This window comes from Mirounga angustirostris, unplaced genomic scaffold, assembly GCF_029215605.1.
Source record: "Mirounga angustirostris isolate CCGP_5_RB_7025 unplaced genomic scaffold, mMirAng1.0.hap1 SCAF_14, whole genome shotgun sequence".
Taxonomy (NCBI): Eukaryota; Metazoa; Chordata; class Mammalia; order Carnivora; family Phocidae; genus Mirounga; species Mirounga angustirostris.
Window position 1 is genome coordinate 44,617,591 of NW_026991722.1, and position 21,506 is coordinate 44,639,096.

General features: G+C 36.8%; 2 protein-coding genes across 8 annotated transcripts in view; one reads left to right on the forward strand and one right to left on the reverse strand.

Annotated features, from left to right (window-relative positions):
* Positions 1-616: 616 nt before the first annotated feature.
* Positions 617-21,506, reverse strand: part of TAF4B (TATA-box binding protein associated factor 4b) — a 132,202-nt gene continuing 111,312 nt past the window's right edge. For 2 of the 7 annotated variants that reach the window (XM_064577790.1, XM_045886890.3), the window contains one exon: positions 617-4,445. In XM_064577790.1, the coding sequence (XP_064433860.1) occupies positions 4,278-4,445 (168 nt within the window). In that variant the 3' untranslated portion in view covers positions 617-4,277. The other 5 variants (XR_010407276.1, XR_010407275.1, XR_010407274.1 and 2 more) reach the window with 5 other exon arrangements.
* LOC123852681 (small ribosomal subunit protein uS10-like) lies at positions 5,902-6,395 on the forward strand. The gene has a single exon (XM_045886891.3). The coding sequence runs from the start codon at positions 6,016-6,018 to the stop codon at positions 6,373-6,375; it is 360 nt and encodes a 119-aa protein (XP_045742847.1). The 5' UTR covers positions 5,902-6,015; the 3' UTR covers positions 6,376-6,395.

A 21,506-nucleotide genomic window follows, 5' to 3' on the forward strand; every position in this document is an offset into this window, starting at 1 on the left:
AAAGCCTCCATTAAAATTACAAACAGAAGTTATCAGTCCGATAGCCTAAACCTCACCGGTAGTATTTCTATACTAGCTTTCAATGTGCTAATAAACAACTTACGTAGAATTATGGCAGTTCTCCTTCCTCGTTACCTTATCATGTAGAGGGCCACTGCAAGCAATGGTGAGATTAAAAGGTACTTCACTTCACCCCTAAGGACAATAAATTGAAATCATTTTAAACAAATCCAAATGCTCTATGAGGAAATGAGAAACATGGCCTTGATATTGCTTTGAAGGACAGATTTCGAAAGCAATGTTTTATTCTCCTAGTTGTGTTTTTCCAGTATCTCCATTTTCTTCCAGTATCTCCAATGGTATGTAGGAAAGGACACCAAGCTGAATCAATAGTATGACCTAAAACATCTACAGATTTAACATAGGGGAAAAAAAAAAAAAAAAGCACACTGTAGAAAAAAATAGGAAGGGGGAGCACTTGGGTAGCTCAGTCAGTCAGGCAGTTGGCTCTTGGTTTCAGCTCAGGTCATGATCTTGAGGTCCTGGGATCGAGCCCTGTGAGGTCTAGGGTTCCATGCTCAGTGGGGAGTCTGCTTAGGGATTCTCTCCCTCTGCCCCTCCTCCCGCTTGTGTGTGCTCTCTCTCTCTCTCTAGAATACATAATTTTTTTTTTAATAGGAAGAAATGCACCCAAAATATTACGAGTGTTTTCATTTTCCTTACAGTCTTTTATTTTCCAGATGAGGAAACGAAGGCACAGAAAAGTTAAATAATTTGCCCAAGGTCACAAAACTGGTAAGAGGCAAGACTGAGATAGGCAGCTAAGGCAATGTTGCCTCAATACCACCTACACTAAAACTTAGAAAGGTGTCAACCTGGCATTATTAAAGGAGAAAAGTTGCCATTAAAACTGCTCTCATGGTTTACTCACGAAGTCAAAAGTCTTAAAGTGAGTTCCTAGAGAGTATTTTCTTCCCACAAATATTCAATGTGCTAGGTCTACATAAACTCTGAACCTCTTACTGTTACAGGTCGGTTCCTCTCACCTACCAGTCAGTGTTCAAGTATATGGTGGCAAACCGTAGGCTGCACGGCACTTTCTCATTGTTTCCCAAAAGAAAAATATGGCAAAGAAATTCTACTGAGGACCAATTTTCAACTTGTGAAACAACTTCAGTAAAAAAGCAAATGCACCAATGCAATACAATTGAAATGCATATGAAAATACTCAGAAATGGTTAAAAAGTCAGAGAAAAAGATACTGATACCAGATGTAAATCATGCCCACGTGGAAAAAAAAGAAAATCCCTTCAGTTCAGGGAAGAGTATGAAAGTATCTGAAAAGATAACAGTGCCAACAACAATAAAATAAAAACTAGCTACCAGGTTATGTATAAACATATGACATATTATACTTTTATTTCATGCAGAATCACTGAGTCTTATTGAGGTCAGACTTTGAAAAACACAAGTTGGTTCCTTATACAACTAAGGATAGAGATAAAATCTAACTTAATCAGCCTGAGATCTTGGTTCCGTATTTTTCTAAATATGCCCTAACATTACTTGTATTCTTTGCCGCAACTATGACATAATTAGTATAAATGGCCTTAATTCTAAATAAAGTTTTGCCAAAATTCTAACGAAACAAAATTTACCTCAAATGCAGGTTTTAAGAAATATAGGCTTTAAAAGAATGTTAAAATGTTAAATGTTGCTCTTTTTTTAGGAGAAGGATCTTGGATCTTAAAGATACTCAAGAGGAAACAATTTAAAAGATCAGTCACATTAAAAGTAAATGGATGAAATATGGGTGAATTTTATATATAAAATATATATATTTTTGCTAAAAAAAAAAGGGTAAGAGAATTTCCAGTACTTTACTCTTACTGATCATCACGCAAGATAAATATTGAAGGCAGAGGGTCACCAACTTCAATACTTAAAGGGTTCAGACAAGGGAAGGTAAACTTACGCCATATCTAAAGTGAATAGGCACTGGGTAGTTCCAGTGGATTACCACACACAAGGATATACGTAATGATTCCAAATCTTCTGATTTTTCAGAAGAAGTGGAAATATAGATTTTTGTAAATTAAAACATGAGCAACACTGTATGAGTCACAGAGAATGCATTTATAGATCAAATCTACCCCAAGGCCACCATTTTGCAAATTGAGCGGAAGAATACTTTGGATACACTGTATTTGTTCTTTCCTGGGTAAGATATACTTCATGACACAAAGTTTAAAAATACATATTAAAAATAAATTTTGAAAAAGAATACTTGAATAAGAAAACCCTAGTGGGCCAAGAAAAGCTTTTGTAATGAATATGCTTAGCTTTCTTTGTGAGTCAAATAGCATGCAAATTCACGATTCCAAAGAAAGTGATATAGTAACTTGGATTTGAAGTTAGGTTCTGGAACCCAAACGCTAATACTCCAAAGTAAGTAACAATCAGAGCCAAGAAAGATCCATTGCCCGGGCCCAGCTGCGGGGGCTTACTACTAAAGATACTGGTTTTACAAGTCAGGGACTGAGCAAAGTTATTCTTATAATAAAATAATTATTTTAATGAAGTATTTGAAATAATTTTAAACATCTGATCAATAAGATTATACACAAATATGGGAATATGCTGCACTTTACAAAAAAATAAAGCTAAGCATTTAAATATACAAAAACAACTTTAGGTATAGATCTTTTCTGAAAGTATTCTTTTAACATATACATAATTTATAGCATTTTACATAATAACTTGCCTGAAACAAAAAGATGTGGCCAATTTAACATTTACTACCGTACAGAACATGGCCGTAACAGTCCCGATGGGAAGAACAGGATGAGGAGTAACATACTGGAGGTGTGTTTTTTCCCCTGAATTCTTTTCCTAAAAAGCAGCTTTCTTTTTTGTTTTGTTTTGTTTTTTTTAAAACCTTCCTGGAGGATTTACTGGTTCTTTCTGTATGCAATTCTAAATACAGCTATTACTTTTCACAGCTACATGCCACAAAGGTGGAATTAAAAAAAAAAAAAAAAAAAAGAGGGTTTGCTTTACAAAACATCGGCTTCCTCCTCAGATGAATATATATATATATATTTCACATATATATATAACATGCTTCTCATAATACATTTAGAGACAAGATCTCTGACAATGAGATGCTGACATTATCTTTTGAGTACTGAATCCAAAATGGAGTCCTACTGTTAAAAATTTCTAATCATCAATTAGGATTTTTTAAATGCAGTAAGATGCTTAAAACTTGCAGTAACGAAAAAAATTTTACAAAACCATCCTTAAGATTTAAAACAATACACAAAATAAAAAAAAATAACTTCTTCCTTTTGAAATACTGCAAATTTGAAAATGTTTGATACATTTTCCCTTTTGGCTGGACTGTGGTTTTGTCCTGTCAACAAAACCCTGTACCAGCCGTGCTGGAGTTCCAATCTCACCCCTGGAACGGAGGGTGCGCGTGCATGCAGCACACTTCCTGCTCTGGGATTCATTCCATTTTCACTCCCCCTTCTCAGGTGGAACGCAATGCCCCTTCCTTCCTTCCAGTAGTTCCCACCTTCTCCAGTTTTCAGTGAGGTATATCAGCAGGTCCCGTGTTACAGTTTCCCTGACAAGGATGTCCCCTCACTCGGTATCAGAAGCAACATACGGTGATGAACCACAGAACAGCAACCTTAGGCACAAACTATCCCCATCTGCCTCAGTTTTGACAACATCAGGATGCAGATGACCAAAGTCACCACAGACCCTACTCTGTGGCTCACCACCTGCAACTACAGAAGGTGACTGTCACAATTAGCTAGGCAACTTCTGATCCCAGCCCAGAAAACCTAACACCTTGAGACAGGTTCAGTAGAGGATGAAATACAGTTTGCTTGGTAAATAGTGACTCTTCCTTTCTTTCCCCTGCATCTTAATGCTGGCTGTATTAGGGAGATCACCTCACTTGTTAACAGTTTGGCAAATGAAGCAGGTGGTACCAAACAGGGCCTTAACCTGTTGTAATTCAATGCACAGGTAGGCAGAAGCCTACGTCTGTATGAACTGTATTTCATTAACCAATTTCCAGAAGACAAAGTTGAATTCTAGTCCTTAAGAACCCCATAAGATTTAATAAAAGTTTATAACTGTAAACAATGGCCTTCCCCATTGGTGATTATTTTCCAGAAACTGAAATTTCAGGAGAGTGCAACAATGCTCTTTATGTCTTCTTTGGCAGTAAACAGCAAGGATCTGGATGGAGAGTGCAGTGGTCACTTCAGAAGGGCAAGGTACAGAGCTCGAGAATACTTCATCTCTCTTTCCTGTTCCATACAGAATATCAAGTCCCTGAGACAGATTCTTGTGATTCTTGGACGAAGCAACTGTTTGGTGGCTGTCAGACCGGATGTCCCAGAAGCAAGAAGATTGTCTTTTAAGCCCTGAACAGAATAAACAGAGAAAACAGTTTGAAGTAAGCAATCTTTCATAAAGAGAAAAACTGTCTTCAGAATGGAAGAGCTCACTAACCTCTGGCCACTGAGTTGGTGCTGGAGAGAATATAATGATGCAGCAGGCTCAACCCTGTCCCCCAGCAGCCCCATCTCCTGGGGGAGGCCAACTGCCACCACACTAGTTCATGACCTCAATCATTCTCTCTCTCTCACCTGGACCATGGCGACAGCCTCTTAACTGATTTCTCCACTTCCAGGCTTGACTTCACTCCATTCTCTGCTGTGCATTGAAGGCCGGACTTTCCTCTTTAAAGTTCTCAGACAAAACTTTTGGGAGTGATGGCTGTGGACATTATTTCAATTATGGTGATGATTTCATAGGTCTTCGTAAAAACCTATCAGACTGTATACTTTACAGGTGTACAGTCTTTTGTATATCAATTATAAAAATAAAAGAAAAAGCCTTACATGGTTCATATCCCATCATTCTGTGGTTCAAAAATCTTCGATGGCTCACTGCTATCCACAGTAGCTACGTGAGCACTTGTTATATTGACGACAGCTATGTGATTCACCTCCCACACACGATCCCTTTTCTTTCATTTAACATTGCAGCAAGTTACATGGGTGCTGTCTGCATTTATCAAATGAGAAAACTGTGCTTTAGACAGGTTATGCAATCTGTTCAAAGTCACACAGCAAAACTGAACTGTGACTCAATTTCTAATTGGATCTGAAGTGAGTGCTCTTAGTCACTGCACTCTATTATCTACCAAATCAGGTACAAACTCATCACCTGGCTTCCCTACAGGCTCACTTCCCACTGTTCCTTTACAAAGCATCTTAACTCTGGCCAATAGATAAAGATCAGCAAAAGGCCATTCCAGACCAATCTACTCATCTTTTAAGACCCACTTCAAATGGGTCTACTTGCCGCCCCCACCAAAGGAATTCTCACTGTAGCAATTACCTCATATAGTATTACAGTAATTTGTATATGCTACCACCACTACCACATACCCACTAGACCATAAGCTTTTTGATATCAACCAATGTGGGCTCTAAATGCCATTCAAAAATGAATGAAACCCAATATGCCTATACTAAGACAGTTTTCTAAATATCAGTGTCTACATAATAGTATTAAAACAAAAAAGACTGGAAGGAGAAATGAAAAATACAGAATTTTCAAAGGATAATTTTTAAAGATTTTATTTATTTATTTGGCAGAGAGTGAGAGAGAGTGAGTGAGTGCGCGCACAAGCGGGGGGAAGAGCAGGCAGAGGGAGAGGGAGAAGCAGATTCCCCGCCGAGCAGGGAGCCCGATGCGGGGCTCAATCCCTGGACCCCGGGATCACGACCTGAGCCGAAGGCAGCCGTTTAACCGACTGAGCCACCCAGGCACCCCTTCTCATTCTTTTTTAAAACCATACTTTGGCTCTTTGAGGAAGACGCGGTTGCAGCTACAGCGGAGGTTTGGACGCCCCGCTCCTGCTCCTGACTCACCGCTGTTCGCTCTCACTGAGGAACAAGTCAGTCAGGAAGCCCCGCCGCAGCCATGGCTTTTCAAGACACCGGGAAGACACCCGTGGAACCGGAGGTGGCGATTCACCGAATCAGAATTACTCTCACCAGCCGCAAGGTAAAATCTTTGGAAAAGGTATGTGCTGACTTGATCAGAGGCGCAAAGGAAAAGAATCTCAAAGTGAAAGGGCCAGTTCGGATGCCTACCAAGACTCTGAGAATCACTACAAGAAAAACTCTTTGTGGTGACGGTTCTAAAACCTGGGATTGTTTTCAGATGAGGATCCACAAGCGACTCATTGATTTGCACAGTCCTTCTGAGATTGTTAAGCAGATTACTTCCATCAGTATTGAGCCAGGAGTTGAGGGTGAAATCACCATTGCAGATGCTTAAATCAACCTTTTTAATAAATTGATTATTAGTTGTTAAAAAATAAATAAATAAATAAAACCATACTTTGTTTCCGAAAACATCTTGAGAGGGTTGGTAACCCTCCTTCCACCCTCCAAAAGACTTATATAAGAAAAAAATTTACCTAACATAGGAAGCAAATCTTCTGGTTCTATAAATATCCTTTTATAACTATCAAATTTTAATTATGCCCTCTACATTTGTTTTGCTTTGTTTTGATGGAGAAAACAATCCTTTTTTTTTTTTTTTTTTAAGATTTAATTTATTTATTTGACAGAGAGAGACACAGCGAGAGAGGGAACACAAGCAGGGGGAGTGGGAGAGGGAGAAGCAGGCTTCCCGCTGAGCAGGGAGCCCAATGTGGGGCTCGATCCCAGGACCCTGGGATCATGACCTGAGCCAAAGGCAGAAGCTTAATGACTGAGCCACCCAGGCACCCCGAAAGTAATCCTTTTTAAGGTCTCCAATAACACTATGGTCAAAACAAGTCAACTTAATTCCATGCATGTTCTCAAAATGACTGAGGGGCACTTTATCTGATGGTCAAATAAAATTTCCTTGAAAGATGTTTTGCAGTTTTGGGGGAATATGATATCACAATCACACTTCTATGCTCATTATGGTAAACTTGGCTCAAAAGGGTCCATGGAACAAATTCTGGAACATTTTTAGAAAGGACAAAAACGTTACTCTCGGCTGCACAATTGCCTGGCTACTTCTCCGGGGAGCCCATCTATGGTATAGAGCCAGTCTCTCACCACTTCTGCAAGGTTCTTAGTAATGAATGCAGTTTGTACAAATACAAGTGTCAGCCTCTGTGACTTCAGCTAAGCACGTCAGTCATGCACTAGCACATTCCTCTTCCCTGTTAAAGTTACCACTCAGAGGTGGTATAATGTAGATATAATCTTAACTGCTGTAAATTATCACCATCACAATATTTTCGTAAGATTTTTGCAGAATGGGGATGCCTGGGTGGCTCAGTCGGTTAAGCATCTACCTTCAGGTCAGGTCATGATCCTGGGGTCCTGGGATCAAGCCCCACACTGGGGCCTTGCTCAGCAGGAAGCCTGCTTCTCCCTCTGCCTGCCGGTCCCCCTGCTTGTGAGTGGTCTCTCTCTTTTTCTCACAAATAAATAAAAATCTTTAATAAAAAAGATTTTTGCAGAATGGACCGGACAACTCAGCTTTGGAAAACTGGATAAAAAACAAACATTAGGAAGAGAGTTAATAAAACACATCATGGGCAGTGAGTGGAAATTTTGTTGTATATAGGAATTACCTGTTTAAAACTATAGTACATTTTTTTTATTTCTAAACTATAATACACTTAAATAGAGGCACTTCTCTTAGCCAAAAATTAGATATAATATGCTAAAGCTGAATCGATAGTTGTTTGTAACTATTTAAGTACTAAGAGTTTGCCTAAAATCAGTCATTTAGTGTTTTATACGAATTTTGAAATTAAATGGCTAGCTGGATACACTATGTCTTGGCAATTCCACTTCTATGTAAATACCCAGAACTATATCATACGTTCACCGAAAGACATGTATGAGAATGTTTAGCACTCTTATTCATAATGGCCCTAAACAAGAAACAATCCAAATGCCCATTTAGAATAGATAAGCTGTAGAATATTTATACAAATGGAATACTACACAGCAGTAACAAACTGAGTAACATGGATGAATATAACAAAAATGTTAAATGGAAGGATCCAGATGTAAAGGAATACATACAGTTTGATTCCACTTCTATAAAGTTCAGAGCTACAGAAGTCAGGACAACGATTCCCCGGGGGTGAGAGAAGTAGTGCCCAGAAGGAGATAGGAGAGGGTTATCTGGGGTTCTGGTGATGTTCTCTGTCTTGACTGGAGTATTATCTACATGAGTGTGCTTGTACTGTGAAAATTCAGGGAGCTTTGATTTGTGTGCTTTTCTGCATCAGTATTATACTTTAATAAAAAAACTAAAATGCTCCCAAAACCCCACAACAACCCTTGTCTAGGTAGGAAATTAAAAAGGGAGCAAAGAGGGAAAAAGAGGAAAGGAAGTAAGAAAAAAATGTTAAACAAAAAAATTAAAGAAACAGAATCATCTGGGTAAAGAACAAAGGGGTCACAGTTCATGTTTGTCATGTGACAAGCCTGAAGGATTCAGGAGAAAGAGCTGTATTACAGCTGCCAGCACAGGGTTGAAAAGGTCATTCCAACAGGATGTAGCAGAAGGCCTGAGGCAATGTTATAAATGAAACAAACCCCAAGGGACAGTCAGTAACCCAACAGAAATGTCTTTCATAATTCACAACTTTACAAAGGTGATAGCATCCTCTTCGCCCAAATAGTGACACACTTAAGAAAGTCAATCTTTCTTGAACATGGATACAAACATATAGCATTTTTATTCCTATGCTTATGTTTTGGGGATGCCTACAGTCTGACTTGTCAGTTTCACAATGACCTGGCCAGAATAATCAGCTACCTCTCAATTATCCATGGTTAAGAAAGTGGATAATGTATGGCTAACTTAAAGCCATAAAAACTCAAACCTGCCTTTTCACCATCAGCTTTAATTTTCTCCCACTTCACCAAGTCCCTTTTCCAAAGTTTTCTAGGGCTGGTTTCTGGTCACATTACACTATCAGTGCCAAGAACCACTAATGTGGTTAAGAGACCAAAATTTGTATAAAGGAAAAAAAAAAAAGACCCTGTGACAACATACTATTTATTTCTGAAATAGGATGTTTCCCCAATCATCTTTCTACATGAGGATATTCTTTAACTTGGATTCTTCACCTGGATGAAGCAGGTAAAATGGAAGAGAAAGGTCAAAGAAGATGAAAAAAATAATTCACTTACCAAGTGCACAACGAATGTTCTTAAAATCATGATCAGACCTAATGTTCACATACTCTGCTAGGTCGATTAAGTTAGCCTTCACTACTTTGTTCAACTGCATCACTAAACAAAGTTTCTTACTTTTATTTTGAGGAATTCCCCTCTAATAAGAAAAAATTGAACACCATAAGTTACCGATTTCAGAGAAATAACGTTTTAAGAATAACACTAATTAAAAATAACCAGTTATCCAAACTTTTATTCCCTCAAGTTAATGGAATGGGTGCTGCGAAGTAAAACCTTTAAAAGTCTATCTACTTCTTTTTCCACATTTCCTTAAATTCTATTACTGCTATACTAACTGAAAAGCAAAAATAACGTCTTTATGAGCCCAGGGGCTTCATGAATCCTGCTAAAGTTCTCAGTGACTTCGTATGGGCTTCTGTTTCTAAAAGCTGCCATCCATGGCAACTTAGCTTCATGCTAGCTCACATGCTGATATGGTTTAAAAGTTACGTGGGTTACTGGGCATCTACTATGGGCAAGGAACTGTGCTAGGCAGCGTAAGATATATAGGAGGGTTGAACATCAGTGAGCACCAGTTGTCTCCTCCATAAGCAACCACAGACAAATTACTTAAGTTCTCTGTGCCTCAGTTTCCTAATCTGCAAAATAGTAACAGTAATTATCTCATAGGGTTGTTTGAGGATTAAATGAGAACATTACCTGGCACACAATATACATTCTATAAGTGTTAGCCCTTCTTATAATAAATTAATTAGTCAGTTGGGAGGCTTGAAGGTTTATAGACAGGAAATAGTGTAATTCTACTTCCAGATCTTTTCTGACATCCCCTAGTTAAAACTAATTATAATAAACTTCCTGCCCATGTCCTATTCTGTTAAGTCCTAACTAACTTAATTTCTCCTGCCACATTTACTTTGTTCCTTCCAGTGAAATCTTTGAGTTTTAGTGGAGCTCTGAATGCCTAAAGCTAAAAAGTAGACTAATGGGCATTTCAGACATGTGGCAGGTGGACAAAGGATATATCCCAGGACAGGAAGTTTTTCTTCAGCTCCTCCAATCAAATACTGGAGGAGCTTGATGCTTTACAGACCCAACCAAGCTTATCAATACTGTTTCTAGAAGCTAACATCAACTTCTTGCATTCTATTCCCTGGATCAGAAGACTAACAGAACACAAACATGTCCCTGAATTTTAATAATTAACTAGAAAGAAAAATTGGGCAAAGATTCATTACATTTTCAGGCTCTGCACCTGATTTTATCCTAACCCCATGTACCATAGCAGCTCTTAATGTGAGGACTCAATTCTTAAACTTTAGGGAGGAAACAAGAAATAGACATGGGAACAGGGGGTACAATGAAGACTGGCTCCAGGAAAAAAAAAAAAAAAATCAAATATCTTCTAAGTCCTGGTAGCAAGGGTAAATAAAAGGATCCTGGATGCCTGGCCTTGTGTAAGAAGAACACTAAAAATCTATATTCGAAAGACCTGAGCTTCTAGGCCTTAAGGGCAGCACAGAGAAAAAAATACCGAGCTTCAGGATTGAGCGCCCTCTGCTGGTCAACAAGAAGAACTTTTGAAGCAACAGAGTTGCTTTTATCACTGTTCTATTCCCTTTGAGTTACTTCAGAATATTGACAACCCTACATGTTATCTTCTGCCCTAGAATTTTGTTACTTCTACATATCCATGTTTCAACAGTCTTTTATAGAATATGTTTAAACAGACTGATGTGACATGTAATCATGGGCTTTGAGTTCTATTTCTAGTTGTGTCATTAGGAGAGATATATAGATAGTCTGGTTCTTCTGTGCTAATGACAATCCCCCTCCTTTATCTCCAAAAGAATGCTTTCTTAAAATCCAGACCTCACTGTTTAATTTCCTAATGAAGTCTCCAACTTAATGTATCCAAAATTCCTCATGTTTCAAACCATTATTCCTCTTTTCTCCTCTTCTTTCTTATTTAAAGGAACAGTAATACCATTCACCTCCAATGCCCAAGCCCGAAAATTGGGTGTCATCCTCAACCCTTTCTTCCTCTATATTCCATCTGTCACTTATCAGTTCTACCTCTTACCGATTTCCAAATCATCTGCTTCTTTCTATATTTTTTCACTGTCATTATCTTTTGCCTAGGTTACCTCAACAACCTTCTTAAGCAACTTCCTTAGTTCCTGGTATTAATATTGCTCACACTGGAGTGGGAATGATCTTTCTAAAATAATAATCAGATAACACTGTTTTCCTGCTCAAAATGCTCCAATAGCTAAAAATCTATAGGACCCAGTCCAAGCATCCAAGCATGACATATGCAGTCACATGAGCATACCAAAGCCTCTCTCCAGTCTCATCTCTCATTTCTCTCTTCCTGTCCCAAACTACCAAGCATGCCAGAGTACTTTTTCCCTCTTTGCTCCAAGACAGGTAGTTCTCTCCTCCTGAACTCAATCTCTCTGTCCCATCCTTGTATCACATCACCTTACTAAAAGTTCTTTAAAACTCAGTACCTGTTTCCCCAGTGCTACAGATCCAAACTTACCCCAGGTCTGGACCAGGTGCAAGTCCTGTGTACTTCAGTAGTACTCTGAATTTCATTCTACTGTCACACGCATTCAGCACAATGTAGCTACCTCTTTAATTTTCTCACTAGCTAGAAGGGAAGGATTTTGGAGCTGTGAATATTTTATACAGCGTTTTAGCACTTAGCTGGTATCCATTCAACGTTGTAGTATGATTATGTGTCTAGTATCACCCAATAACATCGCTTATGTGAATTAACAATGAAAATGAGCCATATTATGGCTTTATAATCAAGATCCTGCTGTCATTCTTAGCTTTAAGCCAAATAAATCTGGGAGAAAATGTGAAGTCCTTTGATGGCTTGTTCCAGCCTTCTAACAACTATCTCACCCACTCATCCCCACCAAGCTGCTACCAGATGAACTTGCTCAAAAGGCTGTTTTTTGGTCACTCTTTCCAAAAAGAAAATGCTTCCACCAAATAATACAATACACAAGAACAGTAGATTACCAAATAAACAGTCAAACTCTGAAATGTAGTAACTTTCCTTTTAACACTAGTTATTTTCTTTAACCTTTAATTAAGACACTTACAAAGTCCTCTGAAAACTTAAACCATGTCCAAAGATAAATTTTACCTATTGCTTTACGAAAACTTCAAAGGACTGCCAGTTCACTTTTTTTTTCTTTCAGCTTTGATTTTATCCTTGGAAGACCTTAATGTTAAGAAAAGCTACTATAATATCAGTAAAGGTTATTGTGCCTCACAACTAAAGGTAAATTTACCAATATATTTCAGTACTAATAGTAGCTTTATTTAAAACTCTGGTAATTCTAGAGTTGGTAAGTTGCACAGGACTGATGGAAAATGATGTAACAAAGAAATATGAATTTATAGGAAAAATAAAAAAGCACTACAAGTGGTAGTAAATAAAAACTATTTTTATTTTCATAAATTCTTAAAAGATTATGACTGAGTAACGACAACGTACTAGAGTTAAAAACACGTAGAAGTAAAAAGGTGATAACAATAGCACAAAGGATGAGAGGGACTTGTGTAATGGAATTATACAGTTAAAAGGTTTTCACATCTTATGTGACATGGTATTAATTCAAGGTTGAGTGTGGTCAGTTAAGAATACCTACTATGCCTGTTAACAGATACATACAGCAACCATTAAAAAAATAAAAGAGGAATATAGTTAAAAGTTAACAGAGGATATAGAACATCACATTAAATACTACATAATTAACTCAAAAGATGACTGGAAAGGAGAAACAAAATAACAGAGGGGACAAACAGAAAACAAATGGCCAGATGATAGATCCAAATTCAATCACAGTGAAATTATATTAAATGTAAATGGACTAAACGCTCCAAATACATTTTCAGACTGGACACAAATCGCAAACTCAATTAATTATATGCTATTCATAAGAGACGAGCTTTAAATAAAGACACAGATAGGCTGGAAGTAAAAGGACAGAACAAGATAAACCATCCAAATACTAAGGATAATAGTATTTGGTGTGGCTATAACAATATTAAACAAAGTAAGACTTTAAGACAAGGAATATTACTAGAAATGAGAATAATTTCACAATGACAAAAGGGGGAAATTCATCTGAAAGACATGTGTTTATGCCTAATAATAGACCATCAAATAAAAGAAGCAAAGATTGATAAACAGAAACAGACAAATGTATAACATAGTTAAAAAAAGAAAACAACTTACAAACCCCTCTCAGTAACCCATGGAACAAGCAGCCAAAGAAAAATTGGTAAGGATATAGAAGACTTATAGACACTTCACTCAATACTAAAGAACACACATCCTTCTCAAGTGCACAGAGAATATTCCCTAAGATATACCATATGCTAAGACAGGTCTCAATTAATTTAAAAGGACTGAAATCACAGAATATGTTCTCTAACCATAATGAAAACACCAGGGCGCCTGGGTGGCTCAGTTGGTTAAGCGACTGCCTTCGGCTCAGGTCATGATCCTGGAGTCCCGGGATCGAGTCCCGCATCGGGCTCCCTGCTCAGCGAGGAGCCTGCTTCTCCCTCTGACCCTCTCCCCTCTCATGTACTCTCTCTCATTCTCGCTCTCTCAAATAAAAAAAAAAAAAAAGTCAAATATTTGAAATTAAACAACACACTTCTAAACGGTCTGTATTTCAAAGAAATACAGCAAAAAAGCAAATTAGGAAATATTTTTGAACTTAACAATAATAAGAACACAACATATCCAACATATCAGAGCTTTTCTGCTTTGGCCTCACTCCCACAAACTAACAGAAATTTATAACATTAAATGTTTGTATTAGAATAAAAAAGTATACCCAACCTTCACCTCAACTGAAAAGCTGGAAAAAGAAAATATTAAACTCAATGGAAGTAGAAGAAAGGAAATAAATAGGAGTGGAAATCAATGACATAGGAAATAAACATTTTTTAAAAAAGAAATAAAGCCAAATTAGTTTTTGGAAAAGATTAATAAAATGTATGAACCCTTATCTAGACTGATCAGGAAGAAAGAAAACACACAAATGATCAGTATCAGGAATGAAAGATAACATGACCACAGACATTAAAAGATAACAGTGAGATACAAAGAATAATTTTACGTGAATGTCTTCAACTACCTAGATGAATGCAAAAATTCTTTAAGAAACACAAGTTTCAAATACACACACAAAAAGAGAAACTCTAGTATTGAGTTTTCCTCACATTGAGAACTCCTGGCTTGGGTGGCTTCATTGGTAAATTCTATCAAACATTTAAGGAGGAAATAAGACCTATCTTAGACACTTAAACATTTAAAAACACTTTAAAAAAAAGGAGGAAGAAAGAACACTGGCATAACTCAAACCAAAACTAACAAGGACAATACAACAAACTAAAATTAGAGACCAATATCATTCATGAACACAGATGCAAAAATACTAAAACAAAATGAATGAAATCAAACAGAATCCAGCAGCATGTATAATCAATTTTATATTGTGACCAACTGGGATTTATCCCAGGATTAAAAAGCTGGCTAAAATTTAAAAACAAATACAAATTACCAAATTAAGAGAATAAAGGAGAAAACTCTCATGATAATCAGATAAATTCAGATAAGCTTTGGCCAAATTCCACACCCACCATCTCAGTCAACGAGGAAGAGAAGAATTTCCTCTATGAAAAACCTACAGCCAAAATCATATTTAAAGGTTAAATACCGAGTGCTTTTTCACTAAGATCAGAAACAGGCAAGGATGTCCACTCTCACCACTTCTATTCAACACAGTACTGGGGATGTTAGCTAGTGTTCTAAGGCAAGAAAAAACAAATGAAAAGCACAAAGACCAGAAAGAAAGAAGTACTCTATTTTGATTTGTAAACATGATTGTTTAGCAAATCTTTAGGAATTTGCACCAAAAACCACCAGAACAATTAAGTAAATTTAGCACGTTGGAGGATACAAGATTTGCTATATTAGCAACAAACTGGAAAGTATATAATTTTAAAAATACCATTTCAATTGCATCAAGAAAATAGTATCTATGTATAAACGTAATTAAAGACATGGAAGACTTCTAAATAGAAAGCTAAAACACTGCACAGAGAAATTAAAGATGACGGAAAGAAATGTAAGGATATACAAAACTCATATTGCTTCAATACTGTTAAGATGTCAGTTCTTGGGGCGACTGGGTGGCTCAGTTGGTTAAGCGACTGCCTTCGGCTCAGGTCATGATCCTGGAGTCCCAGGATCAAGTCCCGCATCAGGCTCCCTGCTCAGCAGGGAGTCTGCTTCTCCCTCTGACCATCCCCCCTCTCATGTGCTCTCTCTTTCATGCTCTCTCTCTCAAATAAATAAATAAAATCTTAAAAAAAAAAAAAGATGTCAGTTCTTTGCAAACTGATCTATGCATTCATGCTATTTTGGAAGAATGACAAGATGATTCTGAAATTCATATGAAAACGCAAAGGACCTAGAATTATCAAAAACACTCTTGAAAAAGGACAAAGTTGGAGGATTTCAACTATCGGATTTCAAAATTATTACAGTAAGCAAGAGACTATGGTATTGGCATAAGTACAGAAAAACAGATCAATGAATAAAGTATGAATATGTACTTCTACACACACAGTTAATTGATTTTAAATATAAGTCATGATAAACGGAGTAAGTCTTTTCAATAAATGGGATGGAGTAACGAGATATCTGTATATAAAAAAAATTAGCCTCAACCCCTAATTTCAGATCAGACATAAAAATTAAATTAGGAAGATCAAACACTTAAAAATATAAGAAGATCAAACACTTAAAATGTAAAATATAAGGCTTCTAAGAAAAAAAATCTTCAAAATTATGGGTACACAAAATTTTTTTAGAATATAGAAAGCAGTAACTATAAAAGAAAAAAATGATAAATTACACTTCAAAGTTAAAACCTTCTGTTCTACCAAAAGACACCATCATGAAAATAAAAGTACACTGCTAAAGGGAGTGTGAAATGGCACAACCACTTGAAAAACAGTTTAAAGTTCCTTATAAAATTAAACATACATCTATCTTATGATTCAACAGTTGCACTCCTAAGTATTTATCTAAGAGAAATGAAAACATATGTCCACAAAATGACTTTTACAGGGATGTTGATAGCAGCTTTATTTGTACTTGCCAAAAATTAGAAAGAGCCCAAGTGTCCAATGAATAAACGAATTATGGAGCATTTATAAAATGGAATACTACTCAGCACTAAAAAGGAATGTACTCCTAACATTGGTGCAATGTAAATAAATCTCAAAAACATATATGCAGAGTGAAATTTTAAAAACAAAAAAGTACAATGCCATTTGATTCCCAATTACACAAAATTCTAAAACAGGCCAAGACTAAGCTATGGTGACAGAAATTAGATCAGTAACTGTGGAGTAAAAGGTTGCATGGCAGTGGTAATGACTGAAAAAGCATGACAGATTTCTGGGGTCACAGAAATGTTTTGTATCTTGATTTGGGATGGTGGTTATAATTAAAACCAGCACATCTTATTGTTACAACTTGATCTTAAAACCAAGTGCAAAGTTCCTTTGAAGTTTTAAAAGTCATTCCCTCCTGGAGACCTCCTAGAGGAACATGGTTACTTTTCTATACTGTCTGGTGTACTTCAGTATAAAAGTTTAAGTGGCACTGTGATGTCAGAATTCTACACTCACAAATATTATGACAGGTACAGAGAATGCAGACAAAGAAATATTTATTCCAACATTATGTGGAAAGTTGTTTTTAAATAAAAAAGTTACCTAGAAGATATTGTAAGACTCTAGAATATATTCAACTCAAGAGATTACAAGTATTATTGAAGTGCTTGAAAAATTTAAGTGTCAGCATTTCTCAATGGGGGTGTTATTAGAATTCTGAGTAAGCTTGATTGGGTGGATCTGCCTCTCATATTGCATAATGTTGAGTATCACTGACACCGTGCCACCAAATGCTAGTAGCACATTCCCAACTCTTGAGTCACTCTGCCAGAACAATACTCCACAAATTTCCAAGCACTCCACAGGAGTAGGTACTGCCCCCCATTGAGAATCACTAGTCTACAAGCTAATGGCCAAAAGCATGTGTAAGCAGCATGAAAAATAATCCAGTTAATAGACTTAATCTACCATAACATTTTAATTCAAAAGCTGATAGTTTAACTAATGACTACCTTTACTTAATCTTCAAAAGAAAAAAGTCCATGCTTTTATGTGCTATATATAAGTCCAACTTGGGAGGATAAAGAACAACTGATTTTGTTGAAATCTCTAATTAGGGAAACCAAATACAACCACTGACAACACTGTCAATAGCAACAAACTGTAAGACAAGAAATAACATCAGAAACCAAACCACTAAATGGAGTGATAAATCCAGAAGATGATTTATCATGGTCAGAATCCTACAAATGGCCCATGAAATGCAACAACAGGCTTAGAAAAAAAAAAATCAGGATACTTCCATGGTGTTCTTTGTGGCAGAAAATTAGCAAACATTCTAAGCTAAGTCAGGCAGATATTACTAATTTGCTTTATGGTTTCAATATTCAAACTTGCCTTTCATGTTGCAATCAAAACACAACATAATCATTTAATGACAAGAAAGGTTTGTTAGGCTACTAGCATTTTACTGACATATGCAAATTCAAGAATGGACACTGAGAACAAGACTAAAGAATGGAAAAGGATATAAGGCCACCTACATGCCCGGTACTAAGAAGAAAAAGATGAATTAAATGGCACATGGTCCTATAACAAGAGACTGAATTACTGATTAAAAAACTTCTCCTGGGGACCTTGGGTGGCTCAGTCGGTTGGTTAAGTGTCTAACTCTTGATTTCAGCTCAGGTCATGATCTCAGGGTTGTGAGATCAAGGCCCTTGATGGGCTCTGTACTGGACGTGGAGCCTGCTTAAGATTCTCTCTCTCCTTCTCTCTCTGCCCCTCCTCTCCCCCCCCATGGAAGTACTACTCAAATTGATCTATAAATTCAATGTAATCTGTATCAAAATTCTAGCTACCTTTTTTTGCATTGACAAAACGATCCTAAAATACACATGTAAATATAAGGGACCCAGAATAGCCAAAACATCTTGAAAACAAAGAATCAAGTTGGAAAAATCACTTTCTGATTTCAGAACTTACCGCAAAGCTATAGTAATGAAGACACTATGTTATTTGTATAAGGATAGAAAAGACACATAGATCAACAGAATAGACAGTCCAGAAATAAACCCATACATCTACGATTAATTTATTTTCAACAAGGGTGTGAAGACTGTTCAATGGGAAAGGATAGTCTTTTCAAAAAATTGTGCCAGGACAACTGGGTATCTACATGCAAAAGAATAAATTTGAACCCATCTCACCCATATATAAAAATGAACTCAGAAAGGATCAAGGATGTAAATAAATACAAGAGCTAAAACTCTAACACTCTTAGATACAAATCCTGTAACACTGGGTTAGGCGATGCTTTCTTGGGTATGACACCTAAAGCAAAGAAAAAGATAGATCGACTGGACTTCATTTCTAGAAAGTAAACATACAAATGACCAATAGGGACATGAAAAGATGTCCAACATTATTAGTCATTAGAGAAATACAAAATAAAACCATAATGAGATACCACTTCACACCGACCAAAACCAAAAACAGACAATAACACTGTTGACCATTATGTGGAGAAACTGGAACCCTCTGGTGATGCAAGTAAAATGGTACAGCTGCTACACAAGGTGGTTTGACTGTTCCTCAAAATGTCAAACACAAAGTTACCATATGACCCAGCAATTCCACTCCTAGGAATGAATATACCCAAAAGAAATAAAACTTGAATATGAATGTTCATAACAGCATTATTTGTAATAGCCAAGTATATAAACAATCAATCAGCTGATGAATGGATAAACAAGATGTGGCATATCCATACAATTTATGGATAATGGAATATTATTCAGTCATAACTAGGAATGAACTACTGATACATGCTACAACATGGATGGACCTTGAAAACATCATGTGAAGTCAAAGAAGTTAGATGCAAAAGGCCACATATTATATAATTCCATTTATATGAATGCCCAGAATAGGCAAATCCATAAAGACAGAAAGCAGATCAGTGGTTGCTAGGGGCTGGGAGGGAGTGCCTGCTAATGGCTGTGGAGATTCTTTTTGGAGTGACGAAAATGTTCTGGGATTAAATAATGGAGATAGTTGCACAGCCATGGGAATATACTAAAAACTACTGAACTGTATACTTTAAAATGCTGAATTTTATGGTATGTTAATTATATCTGAAAGATTGGCACAGTCTGGTAAGTCAAACAAACAAGTTCAAATAAACATTTTGAAAGCAACTTATACTTACTGTTTTCAATACTCTATGGAATTCTTGGGGAAAATGCATAAACAGGAATTCAACAATATATTCTAAATGTTATCAGAACGTACTGTTGCAATATCTAAGGCAGATATATTGCTTTCCAAGTAAACCTGGGTTTTCACTGGTAACATTTATTGACAATCTGAACATCTACTTTGGGAAAATTTCACAGAGAAATTAACTGTCATTTAAACTATGGAAAGATATGCTTAGCAAAGGAATTACCAACCACTTTTCCCATAAACATTAGTTTGTTGTTAATTAGCACTCATCTATCACTTTGGAAAACCCTCTAAGGCCTGATATTTATTATAGGCAGCCCTACATCACACAGGCAATTCTTGCTTTTCATAGTCACTAAAGTTGGAACCAAGTAACTGCATACAAGGCTGAAACAAAGAGCTACCAATACATTAGGGAATAAGCATAACGGTATAACTGGTCATGTGAGAATACCACAATTTAAGAAATCTGAGGACAGTAATACTAGTCTAAATGACAGAAGCAGTATGCATATAGACACACTTTCAAAAACTGCTTCTTGGGAGCCTGACAACTTACAGGAATCATCTTAAGGTTTGATAAGTTAAAAAAATAATCTCTCTTAGCATAAGCCCATTATTATGCTAACTATAATTAAAGTGCTTAGAAGGGAAAAAAAAAACACTCATAAAGCCTCAAATATTACATATAAAACACCATGAACACACTATTTTTGCCCTGGGAGGAATGGTGACCAAAATACTTAATGGAGCAGAGGAATGTAACAATAAAAATACTTGAGGAAAAGACATGAGAATCTTAAAGATTCCCCAACAACTCTTCACAGAGTTATAATACTAATTTCCAGTTTATATTATACTAATTTCCAGTTTAACCACAAGTATCCATGGCCAACTGCTAAAAGGTCCACCATGCTAACACGGTTTATCATTGGTGTCCTGTCATGCTCAGTTATAAGGCAGAACAGGCCAGACCAGTGTATATCCAGCACAGCTGCCATAAAGAAAACTAACTTTTTTAGACTATAAATTCCAAGCAAGATGAGACCTAGTTCTATTCTTCTCACCACTGTACCTAGCACAGTTGGGTGACTGAATAAATGAGTAAGTGAATACAAATGCCATTTCTTCCAAATAGAGAATAGAAAGGAGATTAACCAAAAGCTAAGAGATAACAAATGGCATTACGCTTTGAAAATAACAGGGGCGCCTAGGTGGCTCAGTTGGTTAACTGGCTGCATTCGACTCAGGTTGTGATCCCAGAGTGCTGGGATCAAGCCCCATGTTAGGTTCCCTGCTCAGTGGGGAGTCGGCTTCACCCTCTCCCTCTGCCCATCCCTGCTCCTTCTCTCTCCTGCTCAGTCTCTCTCTCAAATAAATAAAATCTTAAAAAAAAAAAAGGTTTTAAAATAACAATATCCAGTATCGATTGAGATGCTAATAAATACACACTTTCATATACTGCTGGTAGAAATATAAACTAGTTCAATTTTGGTGGACAGCAATTAGCAATAAATATTTAAAAGGAACTTTAATAATAAATATCTCATTTGACCTTGCAACTCTACTTCGGGAAAAAACAAAACAAAATAAAACAAAACCCATGGGGGTTCAGTTGGTTAAGCATCTGCCTTAGGCTCAGGTCATCATCCCAGGGTCCTGGGATTGAGTCCTGCACCAGGCTGCTTCTCCCTCTCCCTCTTCCTGCCACTCCCCTGGCTTGTGCTCGCTCGCTCTCTCTGTCATAAATAAAATTTTAAAAACAAAACAAAACCCATGGTGAAAGATTTAATTATA